The sequence below is a fragment of the Trachypithecus francoisi genome, unplaced genomic scaffold (genome assembly GCF_009764315.1).
Source record: "Trachypithecus francoisi isolate TF-2019V2 unplaced genomic scaffold, Tfra_2.0 Lachesis_group8, whole genome shotgun sequence".
NCBI lineage: Eukaryota > Metazoa > Chordata > Mammalia > Primates > Cercopithecidae > Trachypithecus > Trachypithecus francoisi.
In genome coordinates, this window is record NW_022681473.1 from 90,061,180 (window position 1) to 90,080,945 (window position 19,766).

The 19,766-nt window shown below is 35.0% G+C and overlaps 1 protein-coding gene across 1 annotated transcript in view; it reads left to right on the forward strand.

The window, feature by feature from the left end:
- CNTN5 (contactin 5) overlaps window positions 1–19,766 on the forward strand; it is a 1,344,835-nt gene that overhangs the window by 934,501 nt on the left and 390,568 nt on the right. Inside the window, exon 8 of the mRNA XM_033204902.1 lies at window positions 5,395–5,598. Coding sequence (XP_033060793.1) covers window positions 5,395–5,598 — 204 coding nt within the window. The remainder of the gene's footprint in view (window positions 1–5,394; window positions 5,599–19,766) is intronic.

A 19,766-nucleotide genomic window follows, 5' to 3' on the forward strand; every position in this document is an offset into this window, starting at 1 on the left:
TGTACGACCTAAAAATTTAATATCCCTCACCTCTAAGGTTTCATCTAACTTATCTAATAGAATAAATCATGAAAACACTTCATAGTACTTTTGGAAAAATGATCCTTTTCTATTTTGCTCATTCACAGTACATTCCAGATTGTTAAACTGTCTACATTACTATAATAAATAGGGACTCAATGTCTCTATTTCACCCAACATTAAGCATCCTCTTTAACTCATATTCTCAAAGCCAAAACAAGCCAGTTTAGATCTTAGGAAATTTGTAATGAAGTTTAATATGTGAAAATAAATCCACTCTTGTTCTTGAAATGTAGAGAGTTTTATATAAATAGATTATAGATATATTTCTATCTCAACTATGCATTTATTCACCAAATATTTATGGAACAACTACACACCAAGTATCCTGTTGAGTTTTAAAAACATAATGGTAAAGAAGGTAGATTCAGTCTCTGCTCTTCCAAGAGTAATTGACATGGCTAATAGTGACATTTTCTGTTTCAATTAAAGTACACATCAGCAATGGAAAAATATATTTCCCACCAATTTCAGGTTGTCCCTTATGCTCAGTAGTAATGAATAATTAAGTGGACAATTCTCTACAGTTTTTATCATAATGTCATTAATTCAGAATCAAAAGCGGTAGGATTGGCTACAAACTTTCAAAAAAGAAAATAATTTTAGTGACAATTTTTAAAACCATATTTTTCTCCAGGAACTTACTAAGTTATCCTATTTAATTATCTTCACTTCAATTAAGTCACTATGAAAGAGAGGAGATGAGTCATAATGGATGATGGAATTATGAAAATAAATATGATTAAAAGACAATTTGTAAATACTAAAATGCTCCTGACATATACTCTACCAGGCAGCATCAGTAAAAATTAATACAAACATACAGAAAATAAATAAATGCAAAACTTGAACTATTTAAAAAATAAACTAAAAGTTACATATTTTTTATTTTTTTGATTTGGGGTCTAACTCTAACATCTATCAGGCTGGAGCACAGCGACACAGTCACAGCTTATGGCAACTTTGAACTCCTGGCCTCAAGCTATCCTCTCACCTCAGCCTCCCATAGAGCGAGGATTACAGTCATGGGCTGCTGTGCCTGAACAAATGTTATATTTTAATGATAAAGAACAAGTTATGATTTTTGGCAGATAAAACATTAAATCTCATATTATAGAAATAACAAAAACAATTAGGGATTTTGGTCAATAAGGCCTGTTAACTGAGAATCTTACCATAAAGTTGAGCATTTTATAGAAATAGGGAAGCTTCTGATTTTTAAGTTTTTTATTTCTGTACTTACAGGGATAAAGAAAATAGACTCCTGGGGAGAGCTGCATTATTAATTGGGTCATTGAACAACTCAGATGCTATATCCACTGTGTTCTCTCCGAATTCTTTGGCCCAAAGCCTCTGATGTGTACACACATTATTAGAAAAAAGAATGGTTATTTCCCAACATGTAGTTATATTAAAGAATGTTGAATCACATGTGATTACTCACTGAAATTGTTTTCAAAGACTTCAGAGAGTCCAGTATGCAATTTCATTCCCCTTTTTCGAACTTTTTATTTTTTTATTTTTGTTAATGGCACTTCTGTTAAGAGAAATGAGCATCATTGCCCACATGTGTACTCCTGTTTTTATATACTCTGTAGTTGTGGAAATATATCACTTAAATAATCATCTTATTTGTCAGGGGAACAAAGAGAAGATCCTCTGTTTATTGACAGTGAATCAATTGCAGCAGTTGCATAGAAAGTCTGCAATACTTGAATCCATGAAATCTGCACATTCAATTAGGGCAGGAGACAGCTGACTTGGAAATGTTCTCACTACCAAAATTTAGAAATGATGACTGAAATAAAGCAAAGATAATTTCAATATGTAGCTGATCTCACAAGAAAGAAAAGGAAATCCCCAAGTATCAGAAACAAATAAGAACTAAAATCTAAAGTATACTCTGTGATGTTAACCCTGAGGAGATCTTGGAAGCAAGGTACATTTTTCATATGTTACAGAAGTAGACCCTAAAATCTAAAAGCTAAAGGATGAATGATCATGCCAGGGCAAAGGACAAGTCCTTGAGTCTGCTTGAGATTGGAAGTTGAATAGCAATGTCTGTCCAAGTCAGACCCCAGATGGAATGACTTGTTGGTTCAGAGTAGAAGACAAAAATTCTCCAATGAGAAGCCAAAACCCTATGCCACACATGGATTTGTGGCCCAAATGTGTATTACTACATAGTATCAAAAATACCTGATTGAAATTTAACATAAACATTGATCCTTTTGTTGCAATTGCTTTTGGTGTTTGAATTACGAAGTCTTTGCCCATGCTTACGTCCTGGATGATACTGCCTAGGTTTTCTTTTTTTTTTTTTTGGTACATGTGCATAACGTGCAGGTTTGTTACATATGTATACTTATGCCATGTTGGTGTGCTGCACCCATCAACTCGTCAGCACCCATCAATTCATCATTTATATCATGTATAACTCCCCAGTGCAATCCCTCCCTCCTCCCCCCTCCCCATGATAGGCCCCAGTGTGTGATGAATCAACCCAAATGTCCATCTGTGACAGACTGGATTAAGAAAATGTGGCACATATACACCATGGAATACTTGCCTAGGTTTTCTTCTAGGGGTTTTTATGGCTTTAGGTCTTACATTTAAGTCTTTAATCCATACTGAGTTAATGTTTTAATAAGGTGTAAGGAAGGGGTCCAGTTTGAGCTTTCTGCATTTGGCTAGCCAGTTTTCTCAACACCATTTTGTATACCTATGTAACATACCTGAATGTTCTATACATGTTTCCCAGAACTTAAAGTATAATAATAATGAAAGGAAACTACATAGAAAAGTGGGGGGGAAAATTGATCTCAAGTAGAGTTTGTGCAAAAGCATTCTCGAGGAAGACTTTCATAACATAGATGCATAGAATATCTCAAAGTGTTCATTGTCTGCTGATATAGGCATTACTCACTGAAGAATCATACCAAGAACTTCTAAAACATTTCGGGTGCTTTAGATCACCATACCATTAGAAAAAGCCTTAAAAAATGGGAAAATCATAGTTGACCACCTAACCTCAGTATCTTCTGAAGTGAATGCCACTACTACTACATTTTTACCACCTAATAGATAAGCGTGTATTCAATTATTTTTAAGGGCCAGGCGCAGTTGGTATGGAAGAAAGTGGCATATAAAGCTAAAGGCTGTGGCACCAGAGCCAAGTATACTTTACTATTTCCCTGAAATATTTTGTAGTTCTCAGATTACAATATAATACTAAAAATAATTTAGACTTTTTATGATTACTTTGAAGACAGTGTTAAATAAATGTGAATAGATAATGGAAAACCTTATAGGAGAAAGTAAAGAGGAATATTAAAAGGTGTTTAGCTCAGTTCAACATTTTCATTTTTGGCACTGGCAGATAATCCACTGCAAACTCAGGTTGTCAGCTCTTCTATTGTGTAGTATTTCTACTTTTTATACTTTTTGGAATTATGAAATGCTTCACTACATGAAACTGAAAACTTATTTGAAGAACTAAATAAGCATTTTTTAGTCTCCAAATAATTACGTGTCTGTAAAATCTGAGAAAAATGCCAATTTTGTGTAAATATTTTTCTCCTAGTCTAAAAATACGAAACATTAATTCAACAAATATCAGTATAACAGAAACAGTATTTTTTAATTTAATAAATGATTGCCTGTAATTAAAATATATGAATTAGGTGTGAATGACAAGTAACACTTTCATTATAGCAATTAAAGGAATTCACATTGTTAAATGTGAGAAAGCCTTGAATTTAGAGTCTAGTTGAGCTGTATGAGAACAAGTGGAAGTATTTCAATTATACTTTATGGAGTTCCTTAAAGTAATGTGGATATTTTAAATAAATTCTTAATAAAATATTAAATGTACTGAAGGCTGCCAACTGGGTGTTGGTAACTGTACAAAATGCTTTTCTTTATAAAACAAGTGTTAAAATATTTGATATTGTATCTGTATATTGTAATTACACATTAATGCAATATAATATTTCAAAATTCTCAGGCTTCTGCTAGAACTATAATATGTAATTTTTTTTTTTTTTTTTTTTTTTTTCTTGAGTTGGTGTCTCACTCTGTCACCCTGGCTGAAGTGCAGTGGTGTGATCTCAGCTCACTGCAAGCTCCACCTCTCGGGTTCATGCCATTCTCCTGACTCAGCCTCCTGAGTGGCTGGGACTACAGGTGTCCGCTACAACACCCAGCTAATTTTTTTTGTATTTTTAGTAGAGACGGGGTTTCACCTTGTTAGCCAGGATAGTCTCAATCTCCTGACCTTGTGATCCGCCAGCCTCGGCCTCCCAAAGTGCTGGGATTACAGGTGTGAGCCACAGCTCCCGGCCTGTATAATTTCTTTTAATAATAAATATTAGCAAAATCTTGCTTAGAATCAATGTTCATCTCATCTTTGGAATTCTTCTGTGGAAAACAGATCTGAAAATATTTAAGTATCCACTATTCCTTCAGACTTGTTTTATATCCTCTTTACTGTTTTTCTTATATTTAAATGGTGCACGTAGAAGGAGCTCCTAACGTGGTAATTTTTGGTTAGGGTGGGATGATAACAGAAATGTTACTTTTCATGTTTTATGAATGCATATTATTTGTTAAGCTCTTAGGTGCATTGTCTTGTTTGAAGCTTATGAAGTATGTAATATTATTCTAACTATATGAATTTTAAAAATCTCAAAAAGTTAGTTAAATACTGGCTCAATTTAAACCATCACTAAGTAGTAGAGTCAGAACTTAATGATACTGTCTCTGAAAGTCCCAGTGAACTTAAGCTTAATTTAGAAATAAAACTAATTTACAAAATGGGATGTGTGTAGAGGAGAACATTTGGACAGAAGACGTATAGTTTATCTTTCTTTGATAAGTTAAATTGCTTAAGTGTCCCTATCTCACACCTTCTTTACAATAAGGTCTGTATCTCCATTTTCTTATTCTACATTGTTTCATAGGTTTGGGTAAATTTTCTTCATTGAATTGATCTTTGAGAATGGAGAATTGTCTCTTCTCTTTCTATTTTCAGGTTATCATAATTCTGAGTACCTAAAACATGTTCAATACACATTGGAATTGAAAGAATAAATAAATGAGTCAAGTTCAGACATCCTAAGAAATATTTCAGATCTCACCGTAGTCATTAACAATAATCCTTTGAATATAAAATACTAAATTATATAGCTCCATGGATCAAATATGTGTGACCTTGCAATATATCTCATGCTTTCTAAAGGCTTTGTTGTTTGAACTTTGTCTGTTAATGAAAAAATCAAAGTCTTTCATTGGCGAAATTTTGTGTATTTTCAGAGATCGTCTATAGCTGGGTATTTAATGAGTTCCCTTCCTTTGTGGCGGAAGACAGCCGGCGGTTCATTTCCCAGGAGACAGGCAACCTTTATATTTCTAAAGTCCAAACATCAGATGTTGGCAGCTATATTTGTCTGGTGAAAAACACAGTGACGAATGCTAGAGTCCTTAGTCCTCCAACGCCACTCACTCTACGTAATGATGGTAAGTTGCTTGGCCCATTAAAATGGTCAGCCAAGTCTAATTTGGAAAATAAAGATGTATTAATGTGTGTGTTTTTTTTAAGAACTGGAACTTACAAATAAAATAAAAAGACATTTGCCATATTTAGAAACTACATTTTTAGGCCATGTTTATGCATGCCTTAGAATAAAAGTTTTGACATAAGAAAGTGATGATCCACGTATGAGAAATACTCATCATAATGCTGCTCTAATGCCAGAAAGTGAGAAAGAATCTGAAAAAGAGAACCATAATAAAGACTCCACAGTTCTTTCCTTTGCTCTTGAGTGCCTCTATATAGCATATGTGTATGACTTGAAAGCATTTTATGGATCCACTTTTCATTACATTTTTATTTTAGCTGCCTTCAAATTGAATGTTCAGGTTTTAATACTTCACGGTATAGTTATAATTGTTATTATTACTTTTCCAATAATATGAGCAGTTGGAACTTTAACTTTTAAGTGCAAATCAGGCAGAAGTGATGATTCTATAATTATAGGTATTGCCATCTATCCAAAGTATCTTCGAATTTAAACACCTCATTTGTATTTACAAACATTTACAGTTAAGCATTGCATTAAAGAACTTAAGCATTATATTATCATTGATATATGATGTGCAGTTTGCTCTGTCATGCAGTGAAAAAAAAAAATCTGCGAAGCTGTTATTAAGAAGTAAGCTTGAGAATCCTGATTGATTGTGAAGCTTAAAAAATAATCTATTTAAGTGCTGTTTTTTCATATGTTTGTTTTTAGAATATATGCTGCTGGAATATATGACCAGAGCTATATCACAAGATTTTTTGCTTACCACTTAGTTTGTTATACACTTTGTTGTTTATATATGTGTGTGTGTGTATAAATATGTTTATATGTATGTATGTAAACATTTAAATATATGTAATATATGTATGTAAACAACACAGTCTGAAACTTCATGAATTGTGAAGTATGTATTATACATACATTTATAGAGATACACAGTATTTTTATATATATATATATACACAAATATATATATAATAGTAACAACTCTATCAAGTAAAGGGTAAAAATATAATATTCTTTTTAAAGAAGAGAAATCCAGTATTACGGAAATGATGAAAATTGGTAAAGGCCTCACAGTTAAGTAATGACATGGAGAACCAGGTAGAAAAAAAAAAGGTAACTTGGAAACCAATTCACAGGCTACTAAAACTAATCAGCCAAGAGGTGATAAATGACTGAACAAAAGCAGTGATGGTAGCACTGGAGGACAGGAAACATAACTGGGATATTAAGAAGGTAGGATTACCAGCATTTGATAATTAATGAATTACAGACTTTGGAGTAGGAGGAAGCTAGCATATACAACAATTTCAAGGCTTTAGCATAGTTCGTTGAATGGGCGATGATTCTCTTCACCAGAAAAGAACACAGGTGAAGAAAATACAGAAGCAGATAAAAATGAGGAATTCAGTTTTGAATATGAGATACAGGGTACATGGGAAATCCATGAGGAAATTGGAAATAGGTAATCAGATATGTGTTCCTAATACCCGTAAGAGAGAGCTGGGCTACCGAAAGAGATTTAAAAGTCATCATTGTGTATTACATCACTGTGGAATAATGTGTATATATTATGCCAACTTCAAGATTATGTAAGAGTGCCTACAGATTGAAAATAAAAAAAAATGCAGTTTTACAGTTTATCTAAGTAAAAGTTTTGAATTAATTTTCTGTAAGCCATTTCTCCAAAACTTCTGAGCCCTTTTCTCCCTGATTTCTTAAGAAATGAATGCATTCTTATCTGAAAATTGTAACTCTTTTTGGCTAACAATTAATTCCATTTTCACTATCCATCTGTATAATAATACTTTATATTTGAATAGTGGCTGAGCTTGAGGAGGCTCTTCCACCTTCTTTTCACACCAGAGACCTCTTTCTACACATTGCCTGCCCGTCACAAGGGAGAGTAGCACATGTATAAGTCAATGTCCGTGTGGAAGAGTCTTGCACTTTTGTTTCATGGCCCAGATATATCACTTAACTTTACCTTCTGCGTTCCATGGGCAAACATTTCAGGAATAATCATTTGCTGATATTTAAATCACTTTGTCTCTGTGTCTTCTGTTGCCCTTGTTTGGCAAAACCCCAATTCCAATGAGCTCAATTATACTCTACTCTGTGACTGCCTTGAGATTCTGAAAGCTATCTGAAAAGTTTATACCCACCAGGGTTTCATGATCATCAGTTTCAAGTGGGCTATCAACATTGCCATTCAATCTCACCAAGATTCTGTGGATGGCTTAATTTGCTACTCCCCCCCCCCCACCACCACCAAATTTTTAGAAACCTCTCTGCTTTCCTTAGGCTGGATTGCCTCATGACTGCTGCTTCACAAAAACTATGTACCTTATTAAATCATTTTTCTACTAATACAATTTAAATCTAACTGCATCTCCATCTGCATTGTTATCTCCCATCCTATTTCAATAGAGATAGTATACTCTTCATCCTCCTATTACAACCAATTCCTCCATCCTGTACTATTGAGAATCATTCCCTCTGGCCTTTCAGAAAATTACTCTGTAAGTCGTTACTTCTTATATATACTGTTTTGGTCATTATATTAATTGAAGTGACTGCAGCAGTTGACATTGTTGACACTTTTTCTTTTACAAATGTCTGTATTTTCAAAAAGTCATTATTTGAGAACTATATAAAAGGCTCAATAAAGCAAGTATAATCAATAAAATAAAACTTATTTTAAGGTTAACATTGAACAAAAAAACAGGTGGTAAGCATCTGCTAAATTTCTATTACATCATTCAGTAACAGTCTTATTTTTTTACCAGAGAAGCTACAAAATTTACATTTTTTTTCTGTAACTTACCTAAGGCTATTGCTTTCTTGGCTTTTATTTGTCCATTTGTTTTAAGTCAAAGTAACACATCCATATTGAATGAATGTAGTGACATAGAAAAACAAAACAAAAAAACCCCAGAAAATCCTACTCACCTCTCCCTGACATTAAATCTCACTCTGGAGAGCCAAACTTCTAACTTCCCTTTTATGTTGTTGTTGTTCCATAACATTCTCATAAAATGCTAGAAAATATCTATGCATTTTGGTTAATCAAACTTAAACAATAACTGTTTATTCCTTCATTTGATAAGTATGCATAAGTTTCTTCCTTCCTCTATTTTAATATGCATTTTTCAGTTTACTGTTGCTTATCTTTTAAACTTTAATAATATACTTGAATTTCTACTGTTCTTTTAACTCTTGTATCTTTAATTCACAACATTTTATGTCATGAAATAAGGATAATTTTATTCCTACTTTTTCCTTCATCTTTCCTAAGCTACTTTTATGTTCTTTTTTCTTCTACTTGTATTTTGGCAATTCTGTCCAGCAAATGCAATCATATCTTCTATAATTCTTCTTAGACTAACTCTATAAGCTGGAAAATCAATAAATATCTACAGATTATTACTATATAATTATCATTTAATGTGATATTTTTCCAGGTTTTTAAGCTACTTTCTAGACATGTATATACTGGATGTGTTTTTCACAGTAACTGAAACTTTGAATTAAATATAACCTAAAGAAAAATAAGGCTAATACCATTAATAAGAATGTAATATAATATGGAAGTAGTGTTTCTTAAAGTTCTGCTGTACAAAAACAATTAGTATTTTGGATAACAGTGTTCAGATATGAACATGAGTCACTACAGTGAAAATCGTAATGACATTGGTGTGGTTAAGAAAGCACAGGGAGAGAGTATGAAATGAGAAGAGAAGTGAGCTTAAGGTCAAGCCTTGACTACTCTACATTACATTAGGAGGGTAAATGATGAAAATCCCACAAAAGATAATGAGGAGAAGGTAGAGAGATAATAAGATAGTAGGAAAAACAGTAGAACAGGCCAGGCACGGTGGCTCATGCCTGTAATCCTAGCATTTTGGGAGGCCGTGGCAGGCAGATCACCTGAGATCAGGAGTTTGAGACCACCCTGGCCAACATGGCGAAACCCTGTCTCTACTGAAAAACTACAAAAATTAGCCAGGTGTGGTGGTGCATGCCTATAGTCCCAGCTACCTTGGAGGCTGAGACAGGAGAATTGCTGGAACCCGGGAGACAGAGGCTGCAGTGAGCAGAGATCACACCACTGCACTCCAGCCTGGGCAACAGAGCGAGACTCCGTCTCAAAAAAACAACGAAACAGGTGAATATGGTGTCAAGGAAGCCAAGGGAAGTAAGGGTTTCAATAAGAAGTGGACATGTCGCTCAACATGGTGGATTGGATGCATGCATTTGCTACCTGTCACCCTTCTTATACCCTACAAAAATAAATCTATATTTTCAATGAGAATGCTGAAGGAGAGGAAGAGCATCACCAAGTGAGATATTTCAATATATTTCTGAAAGAATAAGGAAGGATTGAGTTAAAGTATTAAAGAAGTGGAGAAAACTAAAACATAGAATAAAGTATAAGGAGTCTAAAGAAAGGGTCGAGGACCATATGCCCAATGGAAGCTTGAAGACATTCTGAAATCAAAGTTAGCCCTAAGAACGAATGTAAGAAATGGGACTCAATAAAGGAGATTGAAGACATAGACATTGAACAACTATTTCAATAAAATGTTAGACACCTTTTCCTTCTCTGTCTCTATATGCAAAAAGTCCAAAGACTCATCTCTTAATAATATGAATGAGCTTTCCATGGAAAGCTGAAGTTTTTAATATCAGTGGTGGTACTCTAGTGAAAAATTCTTATTCTAGTATTCATATGCCAGCAGCCTGATAGCCAGCTCCCTGTCCTCACACCAAAGGAGAGCCTGGTCATTCACACACCCCATTCAGCTATGACCCCCACACACCTCATTCTTCAGACACACCATCAGGGGAACTCACACCAACTTGCAAAATTCTCAGATGTGTATGTGTGTGTGTGTATGTGTGTGTGTGTATATGTGTATGTATATGTGTGTGTGTATATGTGTATATATGTGTATTTATACACACATATACACACACATATATGCAATTCTAATTTAATAGTTGAAAATTCTTGTGCTTATAGAATGATTCTAAGATTCATACTAAGATAATATGAAAAAAATTGAAACATAAAATTAAGGAAGTTATAGATTAGAATGGAATTATTTTTATTTAGAAACTTTTATATTACTATTTGATCTGTCTTCAAAAAATATAATTGAAAAGTACGTTCATAAGAAGGACATATTCCTGAATGTTTTCCTAAGTAGATGGCACATATTAAACACTTGTTCTGAAAATAAAAATAGAATACATATTGCACCACGGTCAGCTGAAATTCTTGCTGGGTTTTACACACCTCTCAGTGCAGAGATAGGCATTACAATGAGTATTTCTGCAAACGTGGCAAATATCTCTGTAGGGGTTTGAATATAAAAATTATGTTTAATCTGCTGTGACTATAGAGTTCTCTAAAAAAATCATTTCAAGAACATTGTGTTTTTACACTTCTCTGAAAAAATGTAGACCTTTCTAAAAATAATAAAGGACATATGCATAGGCAATATTTTTCCTTTCAAGTACAAATTGAATTTTACTTAATAATTCTCTATTATAAAATGTATTATCTTAGCTTTGGTTCCCCTAAAGCAAAGCTGAGATCAAAAATTGCTTGTAGGTAGTTTATTTCAAATTTATCCCCAGAGAGCAGGATTAAGAGATGGGATGGGGTTGATCGGTAAAGCTAGAGGAGAGATGCGTTACAGAGATGACCACTTCTACAGGCAGCTTGAGCTTGAGCCCACAGGACCAGAGCCTTACAGAATGCACTCAGAATGGTCACCTTGGAGGGTGTATTGATAGACGTTCATCTCCCATTCCCAGAAGGTAATTCTGTTAGCACTTAACTCTCTTGTTCTTTGAGGTTGCCCTCAAGTTGCAACTTTGTGAAACTGGTTGCACATACATGAACCTGGTTGCAGTAGCACTTGTAGGAGTAAAACATCTGGTCAAGATATGTTGAACTAGCACATCGGAAGTATCTGAAACATAAATTGTAGTGAGTGTAGATAATTTTCACAGCCCTAGCACAATTTGCTTACAGAAAGGAATTCCATCTAATACTTACATAAATTCACATATCCTAATGTTGAACAAAAAAAGTTGATTTTCTGTTATTTATTCAGTAAATATGTTGTTTCCATTTTGCATTGTGTGACATATATATGAATATATATCTGTGGTGGGGAGGGGCTTTAGAGGGGCTTGTGGACTAGTGAGAAAGACAGATTATTACTGTACAGAAATGTTACTTTGGTAACCCCTAATAGAAACACCCAACCCAGATGACACCTGGAAGAGGTAATATCTGAATTTAGTTTTGAAGGTAATTTGGCATTAGGTGACTAAATAAAGAGAGGATATTTGACTATCCTTCAAGTACAAGTATAGAATACGCAGACTGTAATAAAATTGCACTTCAGCCAGAATAACTAAAATGCAAGGCAGTATGAAGGAACAGAGTGTCATACCATGAAATGCTTTGTTGAACATATTATCAAAGTGATGGTAAAGATTTGGAAGATTTGAAGCACATAGCAACACAATTATTTTCCCTTACTGACATGGTGAAAAATTATTCTCATGCATTCACAAAGATGTATTGTACGTCTATTATGTATCAGATATTTTGTTAGGTACAGGGAATACAATGGAGGGCGAAGCAAACGTAACAACTATCCTTGTGTAGCTTTCAATCCAATATAAGGCAGGATATTCCCATAAATACGGACACAGATTCTGTCTGTAACCATGCACTCTAGGATTTGCCTGTCCTTGCTCAGCATCCTGATGAGGCCATGCTATTACTGTGCTAAAAACAAAACAAGTCCAACTCCAAAAGGATTTATTAGTAATACAGATGTTTATTAATGGCTTGGAGGGTAATGAATGAGGCGCTTGCATTCCACAAAACAGCAGAATTTATTGAACACTCCTCATTAAACACATTTATTTTTGCCAAGCTGTAATTCCTCAACAGCTACCATTTCTCCCTTAAACACTTGTGCCTCTCCCTGTAACACTGTTGCTTCCAGTCTCCCTTCAGGGTCTTACTACCTCTGTGTTATGCGGTAATTTTATACCTTCATTTTACCCCTCATTTGAGTTTCCAGCACAGTTGTAATTACTTTCTAAAAACTTATTTTTATCTTTATTTAATCTACACTTATGTTTTCTACATGGGAAGCACTGTTTTAAAAATGGTACAAGTATTAAAATAAAAAGGATGGAAAATAAATGCCAACAAATATTAACTAAAAAGTTGAAGTTGCTATATTAATATCCTATATTAAGCAAAGATATAGCAAAGTTGTACATATCTGCGCAAAATTCACTATGTACAAAACCAGGCTTCTCCTCTTTCTTTCAGTCCATGTGGGACCTTTTCCTACAAGATTTCTAAGGCAACATTTTCCCATCCATCTCTGGAGTTAGATAGTGCCATAGAGAGAATTCAAATAGTAACTTGAGAAAGTGAGTGGAAATAGATTGAGAATGCATGTAGAAAGATTACTCATTATCAGGAAATTCATCAGTTGTCACAGTTAGGGGAAAAAATGTAGAAAGGCTACAGATATAGATGATCTACTATTTGGTGGTGGGGAGTCTATGATTTTCATTTTTAATTAATGATTTGCAGGCAATCTAATTAGCTGAGAATGTATTTGTAGATAACATGTTTATTTTAAGGAAATAATTGTGTCAACATGGAAATTGTCACCAGAGTTACCTAATTACATAATCCATGAATCAACCCCCTTAATTTACTAGTGAATACTGCACGTCCTAAGAGCAATGGAAAGATATAAAAATGGTATGCCTGTGACGACTGTAATAGGCTGAATAATGGCCCTCAAGATGTCCAAATCCTAATTCCTGGAAAATGAATATTACCTTATATGGTCCAGGAGCTTAATGGATGTCATTAAGTTGAAGATCTTGAAGTAGGGCCATTAGATAATCTGGGTCAGCCCTAAATATAGTCACAAGTGTCCTTAAGATGGAGGCTGAAGGAAAATTGATGACCGATGAGAAGGTAATGTGATGACTGGTGACAGAAGCAGAGATTGGAGTGATGCACTTTGAAGGTTCAGAGATGGGCCGTGAGCAAGAAAATGCAGCTTTAGAACCTAGAAAAGGCAAGGGAATGGATTCTCCACTAGAGCCTCCACAGGGAGAGTGGATCTGCCCTCAGGGGCGACCACCGTAACATAGGCTCAGTGAATGCTCTCTGCTTTGTCTGAGACAAAGCACAGAGAGAATGGATCTCATGTTGTCCTCTCTGATCCCTGAGACTTAGTTTAGTATTCAACAATGGAATGTCACAAAGCCACTGTTATTTCCTGATTAGTCTGTTTATCATAAAGGAATATGGCAATTGGAATAGCTTTGGATATTCTTTTTTTTTTTTTTTTTTCATTTTCCCTTCTGAGTGCCGCTCCTTGGCTATTGAATGTTCTACCCTAAATCCAGAAGACTTTTTCTTCTTCTTATCTTGGTTCAGAATTTTCAATTATGGATAATTCCAAGGGGACTGGGAAAGTTTTGACAAGAACACTGCTATTTGGATACATTTATCTGTGCTAAGGAAGCTGAATTATATAAAAAGTTTATGTCAAACTCTGCAGGAATACAGAAATTTTGGCTTTTGTTAATCTTTTGTTTATTTTTCTATGTGTCTTTCTGGAAAGCTCATAATCTTGGTATGAAAATTAAAACATCAAAAAATTTTGGATGATTTTTGGATAAGATGAATACTTCATTTGCTCACATGTCCTTGGCAATCAGTCATTCTGTACAATCGAATTTCTTCCTAAGCATACTTAAAAACAGCTTGAATTTCTGCGTATAAAGATAACTTTTTATCAGATAAAACAATGTGTAGCATTTTATTAACTCTCTTAATTTGTCTTGAAACCTTGGGAGAATTACTTAATACGTGCTAACAAATAACAAGATGAATTTGCTAAATATATATCTAACTTAGTCTTTTTCTTGATATCCTATGTGATTGCCTGTCATTGTAATTCAGAAATACATTTCTGAAAGACAAAAACTTTTGATAACTGGCATTGTAACTATGAACGAAAGGAATGTGAACTTTGAGTTGACTTTTGCAGTGGTGACAAAGGTGTATTCAGTTATGTTTATCTGACTTTTTTTAATATTCAGATTTCTTGAGAAACTACTCGACTCTCAATGCTTCTGTTGCTGCTACTCCTCCTCTTCCATTTAATCATCTCTAATTGGGTATGGGGCCTCACCATACAACTCACAGAATTTTCTCTAAACTAGTCAGGTTTCTTTTAACCACGTGTATCAGCATTTCTCTCAGCCTTCATTATTCTGACCGCTTTGAAGTCCATGTACAAAGCTGCAAATATTTTCTTTTCATCTTTCCTGGCAGTTTGTTCTCCCAGACCATTCCATTTGTACCTTTCACTGTCTCTTCTCAATCTACCCCCTAAATCAGTCATTCCATTTACTTATCCATCTATATGTCTGTCCACCCAGTGTGTCTTATGTGTACTTGGCCTTTGTTCCATGAAGAATTTAAGGAGGCTTATCTTCTTAAATGTAGGGGTTCTTTCAAAACTCCACTCCTGACCCCCATGATATTTTTAAATATTTTTTTCTTTAGTGAATACTTCTGTTTCTGTTTCTAATTTAGAATATCCCACAAACTAACTTCTCCGGCTGACATTTGTGCTATGAATTACATTACCTTTCTCCTAGACATCAAACATAAACATTTCTGTGTCAGTTAGACTCCTCCTAATCTCATGATCACATATGCCATAGATTCAGCAAGCCCTCTGGATTTTCTACATCTGCAATGTCATTCTTATCCATTCCTTTCTTTCCACTTTTAATTCCAACACTCCTTTACCTGTCACCCATATCAGTGGCTTTGAGCTCCTTCTTTCTGCAGCTCACTTAAGGTAAATAGTATTCCTATCCAACACACACTGTCAAAAACAAACAAAAAATATATATTGCCATATTCTAGATTGTAGCAAAGAAGTGAGGCCATAAGTATATAATACCGTAAAACAAATTGTTAATGTCACTTATGGAATGCAACTTCATGAGAGTGGCATCATTACGGAAATTTAAACTAGAATCTATTTGCCTAATTTGGTTTAAAATACATTGGTCACAAACTTGAGTTTAATTTATTACCTACTTAATCTTAGACAAGAGACTTAACCTATTTATGCCTCAGTGTATTCATCTGAACATGGGGATAATATTGGTACTTATCTGATAGGGTTCCTGTGAGGATTAAATACATGAATACATGTAAAGCACTTAGAAGAGTGCGTGTTACTTAGTAAACTTTAGTAAAGGTTAACTATTAACACAGTACTTATCCTGTAATTCCCATAGCATTTTACTTGTGTGTGTCTGGGAGGGAGTGGGGGGTATTGTAATTGGAAACTACTTTTCTAGACTATTGGTATGATTGTAGTTTTTGTTATTGCTGTTGTTGTTTATTGTATAAATGTAAACTTCCCTGTCTAGAATTGATATTTTAATAGAGATAAAGGGGATGGATGGGCAGTAACTTTGGGAGGAGCTTTATATTCCATCACTTGCCTTCAATAATTTTTCACTCCAAGCTTTGTCCACAATTTTCTGACTCCTTTTCTGTTCTTTCTGTTCTGTCTTCATGAAGTACCCTCTTAACTCCTAGCTCTGTCTGCAAGAATGCAAATGATTTGTCAAAGATCATGAAGTTAGTTACTTATAATAAACTGGAATAAAGCCTATCATATAATAAGCATAGTTTAGATTTTATTCTAAAAGCATTTCCTTATGCTTGTCCATATTGAAATTCATCTGCCACTTTCATAATACCACCCACACAGCCTTATGATATCCCCATGCAAATGGTATTTACCAGCTTGACGTTTCACTCACTACCCAGTAGAGCTTATTATCGCCTGAGATGTTGGGAATTTTATTCAACCCTTCTCATGTTAAGATACTTTACAAGGCCAGGCACTGTGGTTCACGCCTGTAATCCCAGCACTTTGGGAGGCCGAGGTGGGCAGATGACGAGGTCAGGAGATCGACACCATCCTGGCCAACATGGTGAAACCCCATCTCTACTAAAAACACAAAAGTTAGCTAGGTGTGGTGACCCACGCCTGTAGTCACAGGTACTCGGGAGGCTGAGGCAGGAAAAATGCTTGAATCCGAGAGGCGGAGGTTGCAGTGAGCTGAGATCGTGCCACTGCACTCCAGCCTAGAGACAGAGTGAGATTCCGTCACTCACACACAGAAAAACTCTACAAAATAATCAACAAATGCCAGCCCTACCTCGATCCCTAAAGACTATGTCGTTTTGTCAACACATAGCTTCCCATATCTAAGGTATTTCACTACTCATGACAAAACAGTATTCTTCCACAGATTGAAATCATGTAAATTGAAATTATGTTCTAATAATAATGTTTTGTTATGGCTAAAGATTATAACTCAATGAAGACCAAGATAATCATTAGCATCATTTAGCAATAAAACATTTTTAAATTATAATATGTAATTTGAAAAAAAAATTCTCAAAAGATTTTAGAAGTCTGCCTAAATTGCATCTAGTAGACCAGCACTCAATAATGTGATCCCAAAACACTTGTATCGGGATAATTGACAATGCTTCAAAAAAAAATAAAAACAGGTGGGAGCAGTGGCTCATGCCTGTAATCCCAGCACTTTGGGAGGCCAAGGCAGGTGGATCTCAAGGTCAGGAGATCGAGACTTTCCTGACTAACACGGTGAAAACCCATCCCTATTTAAAACAATACAAAACATTAGCCGGGCATGGTGGCGGGTGCCTGCAGTCCCAGCTACTCAGGAGACTGAGGCAGGAGAATGGCGTGAACCCAGGAGGCGGAGCTTGCAGTGAGCCGATATCGCATCACCACACTCCAGCCTGGGTGACAGAGCGAGAATCTGTCTCAAAAAATAAGTAAATAAAAATAAATACGTAAAAATATTGGGTCATACTTCAGATCTGCCCACAGTTTCTGGGGACAGTCTTAGAAAGTAGCTTTTTTCCGCTGCATAATTGTGTAAGGTGAAGAAATCAGCAAGAAGCACTTTCTTTGGAAATACAAGGCATGTCCCTGCTCCTCTCCCTTACCAGGAGACAAGAGCAGCCCTCTCCCAACTGAAAGTACTAGGAATAGTTAAATCCACATGCTTTCTCTTTCCAACGTTGAGAAACACTTCCATTTCCACTGAGTCGTCAAGCCCTCCCAGAACCACACCCAGCTAGCAGACTATGCAGTGTCTCTTAGAGTGTTCAGTGACCTTGAAAGGCAGAGTCCTTCAGAAGATTTCCAAAGAGAATGAAATCTTGAACCTACTCTTTCCCTGGGAGGCCTGAGGAGAACCAGGGTTTTCAAATGCACCATCTGGACATAGCTAGAGAGGCCATCTTGTTTGTGGTATTTTCTCAGAGAAATAATTGGAAGAAAGAGGCCAGTTATGACCTGTATACACATTATCCTCACCCCCTACATCTCAGGAATCTTCATTTTCCACAGTATTCCCAGATATTTCACGTATATTCAGTATATTTTACTTGTGTGTGCAGTAACATGTACTGGTGTGTTTCCGTACATCTCCATGGTGAGAACTAATCATTACTTGCAATGGGTTTTTTTTTTAAAAAGATACATATTTCTTTGTATTTTGAAATCTCATTTTTATACTAGCTAGGGTTGCCCCCCCAAAAAAGGTGGATGAAAGGCGATAAAAAAAAATTGCATTGGAGAGAATCTCGCTAAAAATACAGATTCCTGGTTCTCCCTTAGATATTCTGATTCAGTCGATCTGAAGTGGAGAACAGAGGTAGTTTTGACAAGCATCACTAGGAATTTTTATATTCAGTCAGATTATGAAACATCTGACATTTTATCTCAATTAGTAACTATGGCTTTCTGGGCATTTTCAAGTGGTTGCAGTATTTCTGCAATTGGTCAGTTGTTATGTATTTAATTCCTAGTTTTAGAGTGCCTTTAAGGTAATTATTGAAATTTAGATTAAAATGTTTACTTGGGAGGAGTGTTCTCATAATTGAGCTGCCATAGGTGATAGTTGTTCTTTTCCCTTTGCTTCGACAGTCTTTCTTTTGTTAATAAGATAGCCTATTTTCCTATGGTTTTCAGTTTTCCTTATCTTGCTTTGCATTGCCATTCTTAAAATGCTCTACCTGATTTTTCTCTGAGTATCCAGGAAGGTATTTAAAAATAACCTTAAGGCTCCCTATGAATCATTTTAAATTATTTCCATACATTTTTTTCTCTCTCCACTAATACTCATATTTTGTCTCACTTAATTTGCTAAAATTGAGTAACATATGGTGGATATTTTAAAGTTTCCATTATCCTGCAAGGATTCTAGATTTATTATTTTGTGATCATTTTTATTATCCAGTATTAAAAATCACATACAGGATACTGAGGATTCTAAAACTACTTCTGGAAAGTAATTTGTAATATTTAGAAATGTTTCTTCCAGAGTTCACTCCAATGAGATATTTTGCAAATTTGCCATAAAATAACAGGACATTTATTTCCTAATAAATGTACTGAGCCTCATATATTCAAATGAGTGTTGTGTCTTCAAAGTAGACATACTGAGAGGTAATTCAGTTATACCAATATAATCTTGCCATTATTCAAAATATTTTAAAACTCAGTGATTCATCTTACTATTTTATAATGCTCATCTTTGGAGCTGTAGAGGAGAGATAGCAAGCTGCCTAAGTGGAAGGCTTGATAATGATTAACATTCTTCCTGTGCACCAGTCACTATGCTAAAAGCATTTCATACATTCTTTCATTTAGTCATCACAGCAAAACAGCATTTTGAGCTTATCTTTTTTTTTCTAGATAAAGAACCTGTGATTTAGGCAGCAAGTCCTCTTGCTTATGCTTGCCTGACTGCAAAGAGTACACTCCTAATCTTTATACTTTACTGCTCAGTTACCACCAGTTAAGGGACAGGCACAAGGTCATAGTTGGTAGGAGGTCTGGAGCTACCGATCTAACTCACAATGATTGTTTTATCTACTGTATCATCCTG